The 18,988-nt window shown below is 43.1% G+C and overlaps 3 protein-coding genes across 5 annotated transcripts in view; 1 reads left to right on the top strand and 2 right to left on the bottom strand.

Annotated features, from left to right (window-relative positions):
• gabbr2 (gamma-aminobutyric acid (GABA) B receptor, 2) overlaps positions 1-18,988 on the bottom strand; it is a 909,903-nt gene that overhangs the window by 15,378 nt on the left and 875,537 nt on the right. For all 3 annotated transcript variants that reach the window (XM_080208032.1, XM_080208024.1, XM_080208042.1), the window contains 2 exons: positions 16,585-16,767; positions 10,945-11,074 (listed from right to left, as the gene is read on the bottom strand). In XM_080208032.1, the coding sequence (XP_080064158.1) occupies positions 10,945-11,074; positions 16,585-16,767 (313 nt within the window). The remainder of the gene's footprint in view (positions 1-10,944; positions 11,075-16,584; positions 16,768-18,988) is intronic.
• On the top strand, positions 6,449-6,604 carry LOC145355735 (large ribosomal subunit protein eL39-like). The gene has a single exon (XM_080208057.1). It carries the CDS (start codon positions 6,449-6,451, stop codon positions 6,602-6,604), a length of 156 nt encoding a protein of 51 aa, XP_080064183.1.
• Positions 6,717-6,872, bottom strand: LOC145355739 (large ribosomal subunit protein eL39-like). The gene has a single exon (XM_080208071.1). The coding sequence runs from the start codon at positions 6,870-6,872 to the stop codon at positions 6,717-6,719; it is 156 nt and encodes a 51-aa protein (XP_080064197.1).

Genomic DNA, 18,988 nt, shown 5'->3' on the forward strand with positions numbered 1-18,988 from the left:
AGTGCGGCCGCACTAGAGTAGTGTACAGTTGCAACATTACACTGCGACTCCTAAATTCAATCCCCCTACCAATAAACGCCAAGACACCGTACGCCTTCTTGACAACCTTATCTACTTGATTCCCAACTTTCAGGGATCTATGTACACACACACCTAGATCCCTCTGTTCATCCACACTATTCAAAGTCCTCCCGTTAGCCCTATACTCGACACATCTGTTGCTCCTACCAAAGTGAATTACCTCACACTTCTCCGCATTAAATTCCATCCGCCACCTCTCGGCCCAGCTCTGCAACCTATCTAAGTCTCCCTGCAGACTATGACACCCTTCCTCACAATCTACCACACCTCCAACTTTGGTGTCATCAGCAAATTTACTAATCCACCCAACTATACCCTCATCCAGATCATTAATAAAAATTACAAACAACAGTGGCCCCAAAACAGATCCCTGAGGCACACCACTCGTAACTGCACTCCATGATGAACATTCCAAGAACTCATCCTCAAGCCCACCGCGTCCGACATGGGTCAACCAATCAATATGTAGATTGAAATCCCCCATAATTATCACCGTTCCATTCCTGCACCCATCATTTATTTGCTTGTTTATAGCCCGCCCCACCTCCAAGTTATTATTTGGGGGCCTATAGACTACACCCACCAGCATCTTCCTCCCCTTGCTGTTCCTTATCTCCACCCACAACGATTCCAGGTTCTGCTCTTTGGAGCTTATATCTTCCCTTACTACTGCCCTGATATTATCCTTAATCAGCAGAGCTACCCCACCCCCTTTTTCCTCCCTTCTATCCTTCGTAAACACTTGATACCCCTGGATATTCAGCTCCCAGTCCCTGTCACCCTGCAACCATGTTTCTGTAATGGCCACCAGATCATATCCATTTGTGCTGATCTGCACCACCAGCTCATTCACTTTGTTCCGAATGCTTTGTGCATTCAGGTAAAGTGTCTTTATCCCAGCCTTTATCTGGACCCTATTTGAAGGAACGCTACGAACCTTTCTCATGCCCCCTACTCCCTTTATTATCGGGACATCCTCAACATTTTCCCGCACCCGTACCCTCTCTTTTAAGAACATAAGAACATAAGAAATAGGAGCAGGAGTAGGCCATCTAGCCCTTTGAGCCTGCCCCGCCATTCAATAAGATCATGGCTGATCTGTCGTGGCTCAGTTCCACTTTCCCGCCCTCTCCCCATAACCCTTAATCCCCTCTCTTATCAAAAACCCATCAACCCGCGTCTTAAAAATATTTAGCGAGGCAGCCTCCACCACTTCAACGGGCAGAGAATTCCAGAGATTCACCACCCTTTGAGTGAAGAAGTTCCTCCTCAACTCCGTTCTAAACCGCCCCCCTTTTATCTTGAGGCTGTGCCCCCTAGTCCTACTGTCTTTTTTGAGCGGGAAGAGTCTCTCCACCTCTATCCTATCCATCCCATTCATCATCTTATACGTCTCAATGAGATCTCCCCTCATTCTTCTAAACTCTAACGAGTACAAGCCCAGTTTATTCAGCCTCTCCTCATAGCTCAACCCCCTCAACTCCGGTATCAGCCTAGTAAACCTCCTCTGCACTCCCTCCAAGGCCAAAATATCTTTGCGCAGGTGCGGCGCCCAAAACTGCACACAGTACTCCAGCTGTAGCCTCACCAATGCCCTATACAGCCGCAGCAAGACCTCCCTACTTTTATATTCAATCCCCCTCACTATGAAGGCCAGCATCCCATTCGCCTTCCTGACCACCTGCTGCACCTGCAAGCTGGGTTTTTGCGACTCATGCACAAGGACCCCGAGGTCCCTCTGCACCGTCGCCTGCTGTAGTTTTTCGCCCCGTAAGTAATAATCCTTCCTACCATTCTTCCTACCAAAGTGGACCACCTCACACTTGCCAACATTAAATTCCATTTGCCATTTCCTGGCCCATTCGCCCAGCCTATCTAGATCCTTCTGCAGACTCTCCACACCCTCCGCACAATTTGCCGTTCCCCCAATCTTGGTGTCATCAGCAAATTTCGACACCCTACACTCGGTTCCCTCCTCCAGATCATCTATATAAATGGTAAAAAGCTGAGGCCCCAGCACCGACCCCTGGGGCACTCCACTAGTCACCATCCGCCAATCCGAATAGCACCCGTTGACCCCCACTCTCTGCCTCCTATTTGACAACCAATCCTCTATCCACGCTAACACCCTACCCCCAACTCCATGTCCCTCGACCTTCTGCAATAACCTCTTGTGAGGTACTTTGTCAAACGCCTTCTGAAAATCTAGAAAGACCACATCCACCGGCTCTCCTCTATCCACCGCCCTAGACACATCCTCATAGAACTCCAGTAAATTTGTCAGACTTTTACTTTAGACATTGTAATTTCTCCCATCCCTGCATCCTCCTAATACTTCTATTTGTTATGCTTCTATTCGAAAAGGAAAGGATCCCTTATACCTTTTTAACTGCCTCTCAATTTGTCCTGCTGCCTACAAAGATCTCTATACAAGATCTTTACACAAGCTCCTAAGCAATGTTCCCTCCAATTTCCCTTTGATGTGCAACATGAAGAAAAGAATGTTTACGCAGTGAGTTATCATGATAATGGTTTGTTGTGCTGCATAGTCCCTTTAAGATTGTCATGCATGCATCTTAAAAGGAGCACTACCCAGAAGGAAAAAAGCAGTAAAATATGGAAAGAAGAATACTGGCCCGAGCTGTTATTTTTTTTCCCTGTTTTTCTTTCTTTTTTGCTTGTATGTGGCCAGTTTGGCTGCTGTACAGCACATTCCTGATTTTTGTAAGGCTCACAAGTGTCTGTTCCTGTAACCCTATTAAAATTATACCATTTAGTTTATATTATCGCTCCTCATTCTTCTGACCAAAACGAATTACTTCACATTTCTCTGAATAGAATCATAGAAATCCTACAGTGCAGAAGGAGGTCATGCAACCTATCAAGTCTGCACTGACAACAATCCCATCTAAGCCCTGTGCTTGTAGCCCTACGTATTTACCCTAATAACACTGCGCCCGCACCCCACGCTCCCCACCCCCCAACCACCCCTGGGAGACTAATGGTCAATTTAGCATGGCCTATCCATCTAACCGGCACGTCTCTGGAGTGTGGGAGGAAAGTGGAGCGCCCAACAGAAGTCCACACAGATGCGGGGATAACATGCAAACTCCACCTGAGGCCAGAATTGAACCCAGGTCCCTGGTGCTGTGAGGTGGCAGTGCTAACCACTATGCTACCATTGATGCACTTGAATTTCATTGCTGTGTCTACCCATATCACCTGTCCATGTTACAATCTTCTTCTCACTGTTTACTACATTTCTGAGTTTCGTGTCATGTGCAAATGGTCATATTAATCTGTACCAGTGAAAGCGGTGGTCACACCAGCCACTGGGTGCATACCACTGCACATTTCACTCTAGTCTGATAAATAATCATTCATTACTGCTACTTCCTATCCCTTTACCTATTTTCGTATCCACACAGCCACTTTATACCCACCGGTTTCAATTTTTCTATCAAGTCTATTACGTGATACTTCATCTTTCCTTTGAAAGACTATAAACATGCAGCATAATCTTTATCAATCCTTACCATTACTTCACCAAAGAGTGCAATCAAGTTAGTCAAGCATAATTTGTATTTAGCAAATTCATGATGACTTTCATTTATTAACACTTTTTTGAAGTGCCCATCATCCTGTGATGGATTATTGTCTCTAAAAGTTTCTCCACCACTGATGTTAGTCTGACTGGCCTAACATCTGCTGCTGAGAATCTGCCAATCCCCTATTTGCAAGTGCAACACTTGAAATTCTTCAACGTTTTGGCACCAATCCCACATCTTATGTCAAGGGGTTATAATCTCCTACGTACTGCCCACAAATTTGCTATACATATTCCAAAGTACACCCAAATGGGTGTATCAGAACTTTAAACCCTGAAGTTGCTCCCAAATTTTCTTGTGATTATATTAACAGCATGTTTGCAGGACTTTCATTCTTCGCTTGTTGCACACTGCTATCTTGGCCCTTTCATTTAAGTAACATTGATGAATTAATTGGCTAAAGCAACAAGTAGCTGAACTGTAGAGATCATAAAGGTTCCAGGTTCTACTTTCAGTCTGTTTTAATTTAGCTGATCTAATTTCTAATAATGGGATACGGGATATATAATTGACCTTAGCATCTTTTAGTTATTTGATAGGATTGTGGAGCAGGGGAGGGAGGTGGGATAGCATATGTTTACTTCCACTCCTGGTTGTTTGGGTGTGGTGCCTTCCACAGTTCAAAAGTAATTCTTGCATTTATACAAGAATAAGAATTAAATAATGTGTCTATTTTATGGACGCGGAACTGTTGCACCGAGAACCAACTTTGGGGACCAACATCAAAAGCACACTCAGGAGACATGCAACTTGATGTTGGTCATCTTTAAGGTAACCCTCCCAGATACCTGAAACAGATATTAGACTCCATGACATATGTAAATATAACTATTAATTAGGTTCTAGATTTCTTATTTACTATGAACAGTACTTAATTTTTTAAAAAAAATCACAGATATGCCTTTGGGAAAAAAGTAATTTACCTCTCCATTATTAAAACAGCTTGTTCTTTGACTTATCATGAGCAACATCACAGAGGGCCAATATTATCAAATAAAGTTAAAACTACCTTGATCTCTCAAATTATGAAAACATATAAAATTCCAGTTAGAAATGTAAAATTAGGGCCTTTACTGCTATATCTATATTAGGGACAGCCATGATATTTTCTTGAAATTACAATAGATAAATTCATTGCATGAGAACAATGGTACAGCTTTTGTAATGAAGAGTGAAGAGGATCAGAAGCTTAGCTCACAAGTTGAATAGATAGCTGTATTTGCAAACCATCTGGTAAAGCCTGACACAGTAAATGGAGAAGGGGAAGGAATCGATGACAAGTGTATGTAGATTGTGACAGGGATCAAAAGCTTTGGTCTTCTGAAAGTTTGGCAGAAGGAAACTGCAATTCATCCAAGACTGGATGTTAAACAAACTGTCTGACAACATAGAGGCACACCATGGTCTTGATCCAATGGCATAATAATCTGAAATAACGCCAATCATATGCTAAAGCATTTCTTATGATAGTGCACTATGAGATTTGTCTTCCCAAAACTAGTTATTTAAGATAAATATTCATTACTGTCATATTTTCATCCTTATTTATTATTCATGCATCAATTTTGTAACAAAATTTGTGATTAATACAAATAAAAAGTGTACACTATTATTTAAAAGCTGTTCAGTGTTGTGTGAACACACTAGGCCATCACCAGTACCTTATGCACAAGACAGACCAGCAACCTTACAATCAGACTGCTCAGGGAACTAATTTGAAGTTGTAAACAAGAGAATGAGCTCAGTTCTCAGGCAGCTATCTTAAACAATATTTAATAATAGGTTATCAAATAACTGCTGAACGTTTTTAGAATGAATTCATTGGAGCAGAATGAAGAATGAGGTGCTTATATGCTGGCATTGAATTAATGAATATAAATGGGAATAAGTAGTTATGAAGCTTCTAAATAATTTACACTGAATCTGAGTGAAGCGTTGGGTTCGTGACAAACACATTAGCAATAATAGTTATGGAGTGAAATGCTGGGAATTTCCTGTTCCACAGTTTAGCAAGCACTGGTCTTTCACCAAAGTTATGACAGAAGAATGCTTCCCAAGGAAATTCCTAGCAATTGTTTAGTTGGTAAGGAAATTGCAATGAAAAAGGTTTTGATGAAATTTTATGCAATTTATAGTTGCCTCTTGTTAAGCAGAGACATTTATGTCCAAGGTAGTTAAAGTTCCAAAACCACAGAGGTAACAAGATAACACACTGTAAGAAGACTGATATGAGTACAGAGATGAGAATGGAGCAGAGTGGGGGAGCAATAGCCAGATACAGACATACAGGGCCTGATGTTACTATTTGGAGTCTAAGGGCCAGATCTGGACACAATACAGATCCAAGTCCGGAATCCTCTTTCCAGCGCGCCCATACACTTATTACTGGCTTTGGTCCGATCTGCACTGTGGGCGGGGCTTAGTGCTGCCAGAATATGTGCAGTTTGAAAAAAATTTGAAAAAGCACACCTGGGCGGGAAGGGAATAAAAAAAAGAGCAGAGAGAGCGGCTCTGTAACACAGATCATCCTCTGGGGGGGGGAGGGAGGTGGGTCAGATGTATCTCTGGGGAGGTGGGGGTGAGAGGGCTGATCGTTGTCTGGTGGTGGCGGGGAGGCCCGATCGCTCACTGGTGGGGGATGGTGGGGGGTGGGGAGGTGGCGGATAGATCTCTGAATGGGGGGTCCACTGCCACTCTGCGGGCGATCCCTCCTCCCCACCGGAGGAATGAATCCCTCCTCCCGGAGTGGACGTGCGGCCATGCCATCCCACCAAACCTTCAGGATCAAGCGATTCTTCGCTAAGATGATGAAGCAGAACTGCCTGATTCCACAGTGGATCCGCATGAAAACTGGCAACAAGATCAGGGACAACTCCAAGAGAAGACACTGGAGAAGGACCAAGCTGGGCCTGTGAAGGAATACACCATCACTGGGACACTACCAGCCACAGATTACTCTTCCCTGCAGGGGCAAGAGAGTGGGAGAGATGGCTGTGGCTGGTAGTGTCCCAGTGATGGTGTATCCCTTTACAGGCCCAGCTTGGTCCTTCTCCAGTGTCTCCGCTTGGAGTTGTCCCTGATCTTGTTGCCGGTTTTCATGTGGATCCACTGTGGAATCAGGCAGTTCTGCTTCATCATCTTAGCGAGGAATCGCTTGATCCTGAAGGTTTGGTGGGATGGCATGGCCGCACGTCCACTCCGGGAGGAGGGATTCATTCCTCCGGTGGGGAGGAGGGATCACCCGCAGAGTGGCAGCGGATCCCCCCTGCCTACCCCCCCCCCAAGCCAGAGATCCATCTGAGACCCCCTCCTCTGGCGGACGCCAGTGGAACGGTGTGAAATCTGGTCAATTTAGCTGTGGCTCTGAGTCTGTGGCCAGGAGGATGCTGCAGGCTATTGAAGGACTGAAGATGGTCAAGAAGGATGGTGGAGGGAGACCAGCGATTGGGGGGTGTGCTCTGCCAAGAGGGGCTTGCCTCCCAGGGGGGTCCAATCCTGGGGGGTGGAGGGCGGGTTCGTCTGCCAGGGTGGTTAGCAGGGGAGGTCTGCAAAGGATGGTCAAGGAGGACGGGCTTCAGAGGTTCCCCGGCAGAATAGGAAACGGCTTCAGATTTTTATTTAACAGGTTTCTTACAGCACGGATCCTGAACGGATCCGAAGATGGTAAAGTGGGATTTGGTGGTAGAGTTGGACCCGCAGTTCATTAAGTCAATTTAATGCATTTAAATCATCAGACCGCTCGATTTGGGCACGGACTGGACCCACGCTCAAATCAGGTGCTGGTAAAGTCGTGATCTGCTCGGATTCGGGTGCAAATCGCGTTAAAGGCCTGACGCCCAAATTTACCGCGATTTCGCACCTGTTTGTAAAATCGGGCCCACAATATTGTTTCAGAACTGCTGACAGTCAGTGTATTTATCAATGAGTTTTGAAACCAGGTTTCCTTCAGGAGTCATAGAAATTATCCATCTTCAGGTATCTGCTTGCAATCACCCTGCCAGCAGCCTTACTTGCTGGCCAGCTGTGCACTACAACCAGCTGTTTTTCAGCCACTTGAAACTGGCAACTTGTGCAGCATTCCCATTTGGTGTCTGCAACTGGCCAGAAAAACATTCATAAGACCTGAGTTTTAAAATGATTTGAACTTCCCAACTGCTACATTGGGCAGATACTTAAGGCACAATCTAATAATAACTGTACCTTTGGGGCAGTAGAAAACATTAAATCCAGCAATTCATTCTATATGTTTGATATCAATCGGCACTTTGTCTTCTATTGGGTTTGACTTGTGCCTTTCCTCTATTTTCAGAACTAAATTTGAAGTCATGTTCTGGATGTATCTGTTTACTATTATATACATGGAAATATCTTATATGGCTGTACTGAAATACTGAACTTCCATTATTCGTGTCCTCTTCAAACTCAGCTTCATCCCCATGCATCAGTATTTTGATTTCAAATTTCTCATCCTTATTTGTGAATCTTTCCTGCTACCTTAATGATCACTGACTTCTTTGTGTCCCAGTATGCTCCTGTAATGTCAAACTTGCTTTGCTCCATTACTGATGGCCAATCATTTGTCACCCATCCCAATCTTGCCTCATAAATTTCCCCCAACCCGCATTTTAGAACGACGCCTATGTTCCAAATCCTAGGCCTCGCCATGGCAGAACTTGCTACGGGGGATGCAGTGGGCTAGCCAAAGGTCCAATAACTTAGCCAATCGTGATGTTGGAGAGGCTGCAAAATTCCACCCCTAACTCTCTATTCCTCTCGCCTTTCCCAAGGACACCATACACCTTCCACCTTTCTGTGAAGTGCTCTAAATTTATTTTTAATGTGATGAATTCACAATAGGTGCATTTCAAAACTTAATGGGCTATTATTTCCTCAGAGGCAATTAGCATCAGACTGCCACTCTGTACCCACTTATTTGCACTAAATTTCTTAAGTATCTGTCTCACCTGACCTTCCTGACTGAGCCGCGGTGAGATTCAGGCAGTGTAGCGCATCCCTGGCTCCAACATTGAAGGCCAAAAGCAGCAGCATGAACTAGCTACCATAAAGCAGGTGAGTTCAAAAGTCCCATTGAAAATAGAAGGGTGGGGAGAACATAAGTGTCTCAGGTAAGTGGAAAGAGGTGGTTTGACGTGCGGGTGGTCAGACATGGAGGTGGGTGGAGGAAAGACAGGTGAACATCTGAGGATAGGGGGTTCAAACATCAGGAGGCATGGGGGGTGTGGGGAGTCAGGCTTTAGCACATGTGAAAGGGGTCAGACGTTGGGGGTTGGGGGCGAGGGAGTTGGACATAGTGAGTTGGACATCAGAGGGGTAAGGGGTCAGGTTGGGTAGGGGGTGAGAATTGGGTCTGGCCATGCTTCTTGGGTGAGATCAAAGATTGTGGTCATTCATTTTAGATGGGCAAGTTCAATGGACTGTATGGCCTCTTTCTTCGCTGTAGGGATTTGGTGATTCTAAAAAGGCTTCCTTAACAAACCCATTCCATAACCAACACCATTCCAATACCGAGTGAACTGGGAAGACAACACAGTCAGGTCAGGTAAAGGTCAGCCAGTGATCATTGTATGTAGTTCCATCTTCTTACCCATTAATAAAGTATTGCAATGTTCTTTCACTTACTCATCAATTTAAGGGCAAATGTCACTGATTACAAATCGACTAAACACATTAACATGCAAATGAACAATGGGTCTCCATTTCAAAAGTGCTTAAAATCAAAGAGGTAAAAGTTTTGTTACAGATGTTCAGAACCTCTGGTAAATTTCACCTGGTGTACTGGGCACCAAGCCTGAGGAAGAATAGACAGGCCTTTGAGGGTGTGCAGCGTAGATTCATCAGAATGATAGCAGGACAAAAAAGATAAATGAAAAGGGCTAGACTAGGATGCACTTACTCAAAAATAGAACAGTAAGCTGTCAGCTAATTGAGATGCTTAAGATGATAAATGGATTTGATAGAGCAAGTAGAGGCCCAATACTTTCTTGAGGTGGAGGGAAAGGAGTATAAAACAAGAGACATAAACTTAAAATCTTCACTGGGCCACTCAGGGATAATGTCAGAAAGTTGTCTTTCATACAAAGAGTAATGGAACTGGCGATCTCTCCCTCAAAGCTGTTGAGGCTAGATCAACTGAAAATTTCAAGACAGATTAGTAGATTTTCTTGCTAAATGAACATATTAATGCTTACAAAACAACATTGGGTAGATAGAGATGGTTTTAGAGATAAGAAACTGATCATCCATGATTTCACTGAATGATGGAACAAGCTCAAGGGGCTGTTTGGCCTACTCCCGTACCTATGTTCTGTCCCTCATATCATAGAAGCTATAATGGAGGAAGCAACCAGTTATTTCAATGATTGCTCATCATTTCCAGGTTTACACCTGCCAAAATATTCTCATCAACTTTATCCTGGAGTTTACCTGTGCAAACATCAGCACAGAAACAATCACAAGTGATCTCATAAGTGAGTTGCTGAGCACTGGGGAAGGGATGAGCAGCGAGAGCACCTGGCCTTCCCCAGTGATGCACAAGGCCCATCAGATTCTATTTTAAAATAGCTAAGGAATGACAACTAAACTGATAGCTTTCTTAAAACTTTAAGAAAGTCTGTCTTGCTAACTAATTTCCTAAATCAATACGTATTTGTGTTTCCCAAAATAAAAAAGAAGCAAATGTACTTGAAGATCTGGTCTAATATGCATTTGCTCTTTTCTTATATCGTCTGAATATTTTAACAGTTATGTCACGTAATTCAGATTTATAAAAACTTCTGCAACCTCTACTTGTCATGAACAGGTATCTTAATGTAATCCCCTCTGAAATGGAACACTATTACAAGCTAGTCACCCAGAAAAATGTAATCTACTGGGCTTTCTTCAGTCCTGTTTTGGGGATCTCGTGTTCCATTTGCTGTCTAGTAATATCAGACAGTTACCAACCCAGAGTGCAGCCAAAGAAGAAATAAATACACAATCTAGGCTGGACTGCGATCTTTCAGATAAACGTTCCAAAGCTACACAAGCTGGTGTGTAAATTGTTGAATGCACCGAGGAGCCTTTCAGGACAATTATATTAAAATATTATAATTTGCACCAAACATGATTTAAATTAACACCAACAGTTCACCGCGATACATCAAAAATTATTAAACAATGTCAAAAAGCCCACTGGCTGTGTCTTCTTTGAAGTGTTGCTGAATCTTCTGAGGGTATTACAGACAGCTGCTCTTACCATTTCCATCTGTGAAGTTCCGTATGTTCAGGATGTTATTGAGCTCTTGAATGTGGTTTTGTTTAATATATTGCGTCTTTTCAGGCGTGTCCTGTAGCTGCATGGTAACCTCCTCAAGCTCTTTGTCAAGCTGTAAAGGGAAACGGCATACCTTCAATGAGCACGGTTTAAATTCAATTATGCCTATGTGAATTGTTGCAACATTTCCTAAGCTCTAAGCAAAGAAAGGATTCAAAGCATCAGATGCTTCAAGGAATTTACTTGTAATTTGTACTGCATCCAAGAGTTGGAATTTTCCATTTCTTGGAGTTCATCACAGATTCATGAATTCTACATTCAGCTTTCATCCTGTCCCACAATGTAGTCAAAATCAATTAATTAGGATGGCCCGGTAGAAATTAAATTGTCACATTCACTGGACAATCTCCAGTAAACATAAATCTATCAAAGCATACAATGGCAAACACATCAGTGCATGAAGAAAATTTACCCTTGAAGAATCGTCTCGGTTACCATTAACATGTATGCCATGTAAACAGAGGTCTGAATTTTAAATCCTGAGTGAAAATTTCCCACTCTGCAAACCTGGTTTGGGAGATAGTTCCAGGATAGCTCCATTTTCATTCCATTGCCAGGAGTGGGCAGCAGTAGGGGCAGGGTGTTAACCAAATCCATTGTCTCGAGAAAGGGTGTGGAAGCTGCCAAAGGGGGTTGCCAAATGTGAAGGTGAGCTGTGTGAAAGGCTGATCTCAGTGCACCAGCATACTGTCCCAGTTGATAAAATATCAAGAAAACAAAATACAGTCCTCTTGCTTTAATCCATTACACCCCCTCACGTTCTCCATGCCTAGTCCATGTTACTTTATGCTCCCCGCACCCACTCCCCATGGACCCGCATACCCTGCACACCAACCTATGTCCCTCTACCCACCTGATAATATTTTTAAGGCCACTTTACCAACTTAGTATGAACTCATGTCAATATATGACCCATGACCCTTGCTCTTTACATTTTCTATGCCAGTTCATCCAGCCTCCATCATTGGCACACTCAGGATTCATGTTGAGATGAAATAAAGTGGTAAGTATTGACTGATGACTTCACAGTTAAACAAAAACTTGATTAAAAAAATCCATTTGCTATATTTAAAATCCTTCAACTATTTAATCCCTTACTCTACAAGCATTTGTATTCATAGCCCCACATCAAAGGCTTTATAACTATTCAAAACCACTTGTAAACTGACAGACACCCACTACCATAATGATAGTTTGTGGAATTATTCTTGCAGCACAAATCCTATAATGATAACTCTCAGTCTTATGATGACAGAATGATAGCAAGCTTTTTTTTTAAACTGTAGGTTTTTAAAAAAATTAAATGCCAGGAGAGTTAAATGCTTTGACAACTTGATTTCTCAAGGGATTTATATGCTTTGACAGCTTCATAGTTCCAACGAGTTTATCCACTTTTTACATGCATTCCTGTCTACTTTTAACAATACCAAAGAACATAAGAAATAGGAGCAGGAGTAGGCCATCTAGCCCTTCGAGCCTGCCCTGCCATTCAATAAGATCATGGCTGATCTGAAGTGGTTCAGTTCCACTTTCCCGCTTTCTCCCCATAACCCTTAATCCCCTTGCCTACCAAAAACCTATCTACCCGCGTCTTAAATATATTTAGCAAGGTAGCCTCCACCACTTCAACAGGCAGAGAATTCCAGAGATTCACCACCCTTTGAGTGAAGAAGTTCCTCCTCAACTCTGTTCTAAACTGCACCCCGCCCCCCCCCCACCCCCCTTATCTTGAGGCTGTGCCCTGTAGTCCTGCTGTCCTTTCTGAGCGGGAAGAACCTCTCCACCTCTACCCTATCCATCCCTTTCATCATCTTATACGTCTCAATGAGATCCCCCCTCATCCTTCTAAACTCTAACGAGTACAAGCCCAGTCTATTCAGCCTCTCCTCATAGCTCAACCCCCTCAACTCCGGTATCAGCCTAGTGAACCTCCTCTGCACTCCCTTCAAAGCCAAAATATCCTTGCGCAAGTGTGGCGACCAAAACTGCACACAGTACTCCAGCTGCGGCCTCACCAGTGCCTGTACGGTTGCAGCAAGACACCCCTACTTTTATATTCAATCCCCCTCGCTATGAAGGCCAGCATCCCATTTGCTTTCCTGACCACCTGCTACACCTGTAGGCTGGGTTTTTGCGACTCATGCACAAGGACCCCCAGGTCCCTCTGCACCATAGCATGCTGCAGCTTTTCACCCTGTAAGTAGTAGTCCTTCCTACTATTATTCCTGCCAAAGTGGATAACCTCACACTTGCCAACATTGTATTCCATCTGCCAGGTCCTCGCCCGCTCGCTCAGCCTATCTAGATCCCTCTGCAGACTTTCCACACCCTCCGCACAATTTGCTGTTCCACTTATCTTTGTGTCATTGGCAAATTTCGACACCTTACACTCGGCTCCCTCCTCCAGATCATCTACATAAATGGTAAATAGCTGAGGCCCCAGCATCGATCCCTGGGGCACTCCACTAGTCACCAACCGCCAATCCGAATAGCACCCATTGACACTCACTCTCTGCCTCCTATTTGACAGCCAATCCCCTATCCATGCTGACACCTTACCCCCAACTCCATGCCCCCTAACCTTCTGTAACAACCTTTTGTGTGACACCTTATCAAATGGGTTCTGAAAATTGAGAAACACCACATCCACCGGTTCCCCTCTATCCACCGCACTAGACACATCCTCATAGAATTCCAATAAATTCGTCAGACACGACTTCCCCTTAACGGATCCGTGCTGCGTCTGCTCTATCAAACAATTCTTCTCAAGATGCCTCGCTATTTTCTCTTTGATTACGGATTCAAGCATCAGACGTAACATCCTGGTGAACCTTCTTTGCACTCGCTCCAAAGCTTCCACTTCTAGTAGTGTAGTGTCCAGAACTGTACGCAAAACACCAAGCGTGGCCCAATCAAGATTTTGTACAGCTGCAACATGATTTCCCAATTCTTGTACTCAGTGCTCTTTCCGATGAAGGGAAGCATACCAAATGCCTTTTTAATCACACTGACAACCAGTATTGCCACTTTTAGGAAACTGTGAACCTGCACAGCCAGATCCCTCAATGCTAATGTTCTTAAGGATTCTGCCATTTGCAGTATAATTCAAACCTAAATTTGATCCTCCAAAATGCATCACCTCATACTTGTCCGGATTAAACTCCATCTGACACTTCCGTGCTCAAGTCTCCAATCTATCTATATTCTGTTGTGTCCTTGTGTTGGTATTCACCAAGGAGAAGGACATGACAGATGTTGAGGCCAGGGATATGTGTGTGAACGCTCAGGAAAATGTCAATATATCGAAGGAGGAAGCATTGGGTAATCTAAATTGCATTAAGGTAGCAAATCCCTGGGGCTGGATGGGATGTCTGTGTGGAGTTTGCACTTTCTCCTCGTGTTACATTGGTTTCCTCCGGATGCTCCGATTTCTTTCCATAGTCCAAAGATGTACAGGTTAGGTGGATTGGCCATGCAAAATTGCCCCTTAGTGTCAAGGGGACTAGCTAGGGTAAGTGTATGGGGTTATGAGGATAAGGCCTGGGTGGGATTGTAGTTGATGCAGACTCGATGGGCCAAATGACCACCTTCTGCACTGAAGTATTCTATGAATTGCTCTGGAGGGGAATGCAGACAAGATTTACTAGAATGCTGAGGGCTGGAGATTACTGCGGGAGGCAAGGGAAGAAATACCTGGGGCCTTAACAGATATCTTCACATCTTTTTTGACCACAGGTGAGTTCCAGATGATTGGAGAATAACCAAATCAGTGGTGGGGACGCTTATGGAGAAGAAACTGAGAGACAGGATACATGTACATTTGGAAGAAAGTGGACTAGTTAGTGACATGCGGCATGGTTTTGTACAAAGAAGGTCATGTCTCACCATCTATAATGAGTTTTTTGCAGAGATGACAAAGATAATTGAGGGAAAGGCTATGGGTGCAGTTTTTATGGACATTACTTCATTTTGACAAGGTCCCACATGGCAGACTGGTACAAGAACTAAAATCAGCATCAGCAACTCCAATCTTCGTGTCATCTGTAAACTTACTAATCAGACCACCCACATTTTCCCTTTACATCATTTATCTATATTATAAACAGAGGTCCCAGCACTGAATCCTGAGGAACACCACTAGCCGCAGATCTCCATTCTGAAAACATCTTTCCACTGTTACTCTGTCTATGGCCAAGCCAGTTCTGTATCCATCAAGCCAGCCCACGCCAAAGCCACATGATTTTAGCATTGGATCTATCCTCTCATCCCTGCTCTCGCTAGCACGTGGAACTGGGAGCAGTTCTGAGATTACTGTATTTTAGGTCCTGCATTTTAATTCATCATCTAATTTCCTATATTCTGTTTTCAGGACCTCATCCCTTTGTTTATCAATATGTACCACAACCATGCTCCCTCTCCAGAATGTACTGTACTCATAGTGCCATAAACTTGGCCGTTGTTGCTTTCCCTTAAAAGGCCATTCCCCACAACAGTATCCAAAGTAGTACATCTGTACGAGCCTTATTTATATGCTCACACCTGAAAGTGGGGCAAGAACCCACAACAAGGATGCAACCATTTAAGGGCACTTGACTTCTCCCAAAGATGTCGCTGGACCTATACAAAAGTGCACCATATCTCTAAAAGGGTCTAGATCTTTTCTTGAACTGTAAAAACTCACAAATCGTGTGTTGGACATCCCACGAATGAAAATTAGATCTGTTTGAAGGCAGCTGCATTTTCTAACATGCAGCTGTCTCCATGAACCACAATGTGGAGATACAATGTTGGACTGGAGTGGGCACAGTAAGAAGTCTCACAGCATCAGGTTCAAGTCCAACAGGTTTATTTGGAACCATGAGCATTCAGAGTGCTGCTCCTTCATCAGGTGAGATGAATATCTGCAAACTACAACCTACCCCTGCTCCACCCATTCCTGGTGAAAATGATGGCTGCGGGTTCAGGGTGGGACTTCCGGTATTGGGGCTCAAGTGGCATTTTGGCGAAGCTGAAGATCTTCTCTGTCATTGCAAAAATTCAGGCCAAAGTATTTGCATTCTGACAGTTTAGAATGGTAAGTAACATGCCTGCACTATATTACATATATTAAATAAATATATCACTGCAGTGTGAGATGGCCATACATGTGCTCTTATTCATCATGATCAGAATGCTGGCTAAAATAAAGGTAATAAAGAACAATAAACAATCACAGAAAATGAACAGAGTTCTTCCATCTGTCAAAGGATTTATTAATTTTCAGAATATGTGAAGTTCTGGTTTGTTCCTTCATAGGGAACTACCTATTTGCTGAGTCTATTTGAAAAAAAGCTAAGGAATTAATATTGACTGGCATCTGGGTACCCACTCTCTGCTTTGATGTAGCTGCTAATCCTCATACTTCTCTGCATAAATGATAATCATTTTCTTTTGAATTTTCAAAAAATCATTCTTCCTAAGCATATTCACTGGAACTTCACAGCTGTCTTTGTTTGAACCTGCTTACATTATCCATGGAAGAAGAGAATATATAACAGATATGATTGAAAGCAAAATAAACACCTCTGTGATTTTCATTCGCAGACGATGGTTATCAGTCTGAAAGCCCTCTAGTCGAGATGTATTTGCCTGGTTCACGCTTGTTACAGAGGTCGATGTTTTCGAATCTTCTTTCTTCTGATTCTGGGTAAATTGTAATCGTCTGTTCTGAGTGGCTGCATCTGGATTTGTTCTTAATGTAATCAGCTGTAGGGAGAGTTCCAGAAAGGGACAGTTTAGTGCAATACGTTAAATCAAAGGGCTTTAAAACAAAATCTGTGGCTGTTCAGAGGTACTCCTGCCTGGTCAGTACCCAGTTTTACAAGATTCCACACAACAATATACCTTCTGGGGTAGAGCCTCTGATTGCTCCTTTGAAGGGTGTTGAGTAAAGGTTGGAGTTGAAGTGAGGACTGCAAATATTGGACATCCAGCTTTTGGTCGGTTCAGATATGCCTAGTGATGTAGTTTTAATCACTGTTTCTGGATTTGTGCATATCTTTAGGCTTACTTTTCATTTGTGTTATTTATATAGCCACGCAGAACATAACCTTAATTTATAAAGACTGTCTCAGATGAATAAATTTTTTATTGATTGTCAATATGATAATACAAAGTAAGGCAATTTCACAGCAGAGAGCAATACCCAACGAAGCATGGGATACAGGTCAGCACTAAAGTATTGCAACTTTTGCCCCGAATGCTATCAATCTAGTGATGATTGTGTCTCTCAGGTACCTTTGTGACTGGCACTTAAGGACATTCCAGGCTCAGAGCAGGTTCCTTAATGGTCATTCATACTTAATTTCTTCACATTGTAGCATGGTGGGCACTCCAAATGCATCTCTGGCTTGGATACCTATCAACAGTGCTCAAAGCCCTTTTTGTTGCATGAACTTTGATTAGGCCAGCAATACTGAGCATATCTCACAAGAAATTTGAGCTATCACTGCTGCTACTATGGGCTATCCAGCTTTTTCCAGGAAATCCCAGCAATGGCAGTAAGGAGGATGTATGGAAGATATATCTGGATTTGCACCTCACCCTCGCGGTGGGTTTGTGAGGTTATACAGACCCTATTGTATATCAATGCCAACTGGACTGGGGCTATGGATTCTGCACTTGAGTGGGAAATGTAGCAATAAATCTAACTCCCACATCTCCCTATTTTGACTATCATTCTGTCTGATTTCAGCTTCCTCCAAAACACTGGTCCCAACTCAATTAACCTCCTCAGCTAAACCAGGAAGTTCAAAGTCTATGGTGATCTGGCCCCACACTCACCCCAAATTCCTCAACCCTGAAGTTCAGCTGAGCAACCATCCATCTCCTCTGGTAACAATGATGGGAGACCTGTTGAAACTCCAGGGAAATGGTTGAATATTTTCAATCATTTGTGTCATTTGCTTGTGATATCTTCTAATCCCTCACCAAAGTTACTGTAATGATGTGACTGACCCTTAGAACAAAACCCTCCACTTTTTTATTTCTTCAGCCCTTCAAAAAATTTTGACCAGTTTTGGGTCAATTGGTAAGGTTATGGAGTCCCATTCCAGAAACGTGAATATAAAATTCAGGCTGAATTAATAACGCATTGCCAGGCGTTTTAGATCAGATGTTAAACCAAAGCCCTGAATTCCCTCTCTAGTGGGCATAAAGGATCCTATGCATCTGTTCTGAAGAACAGCAAGAGAGTTCTGCTTGGTATCCTGGCCAATATTTATCTCTTGGTTAACAACATTAAAATAGATTATCTGCTAATTGCTGTTTGTTGGGACGTTGCTTTGCACAAATTGGCTACATTTCAAAAGAATGTGCTTGCTTGTGAATTTTATTGGGACAAACTAAAGAGGTGAAATGTGCCATGTAATTGCAACTCTTTGATTTTACCACCTTAACCATACTTGCATTCAACTTTTAATGACATATTGATTCTCCAACCACTGCTCTGTGCCCATTTTCACCCTCATGAAGCAGGTTAGGACTTTAAAAAAAGGAATAATAATTCTGTTTAACTCTGAGCTTGGCTTCTTGTCCAAATCTATGCCAGATTCTACTTTCTCATCCCTGACAATATCTTTATCTCTGTTTTAAACACTTTGGGAATTCAGTTCTCTAGCACTCTTTCTGCTTCCACGCTCCATAAATCCTTATGTATCCAAACTTTAAGCACTCAAATCTTCTTTTGAACAATGTTCTACATAGCTAGAAGCTCATCCACTGACTCCCCAAGCCCCACTGAATTCAGAATGATAATTATTTTCAGATTCTCTATGGCCTGATAATACTTCATCTGAGTTGTGTACTTCAGCCACATTTTTCTGCCTTCTACTCTTCTGACATCAGATTATATTAGAGTTCCTGTTCCGACAGCTTCACCGTTGATGAATGCTCTTACAGTCTCTATCCATCTGCTCTATCCAATTCC

This window comes from Carcharhinus amblyrhynchos, chromosome 2 (genome assembly GCF_965287045.1).
Source record: "Carcharhinus amblyrhynchos chromosome 2, sCarAmb.v2.hapA, whole genome shotgun sequence".
NCBI classification, from domain to species: domain Eukaryota; kingdom Metazoa; phylum Chordata; class Chondrichthyes; order Carcharhiniformes; family Carcharhinidae; genus Carcharhinus; species Carcharhinus amblyrhynchos.

Coding starts and splice junctions, on each gene's coding strand:
- LOC145355735 (XM_080208057.1), top strand. CDS start 6,449: ATGCCATCCCACCAAACCTTCAGGATCAAGCGATTCTTCGCTAAGATG.
- LOC145355739 (XM_080208071.1), bottom strand. CDS start 6,872: ATGCCATCCCACCAAACCTTCAGGATCAAGCGATTCCTCGCTAAGATG.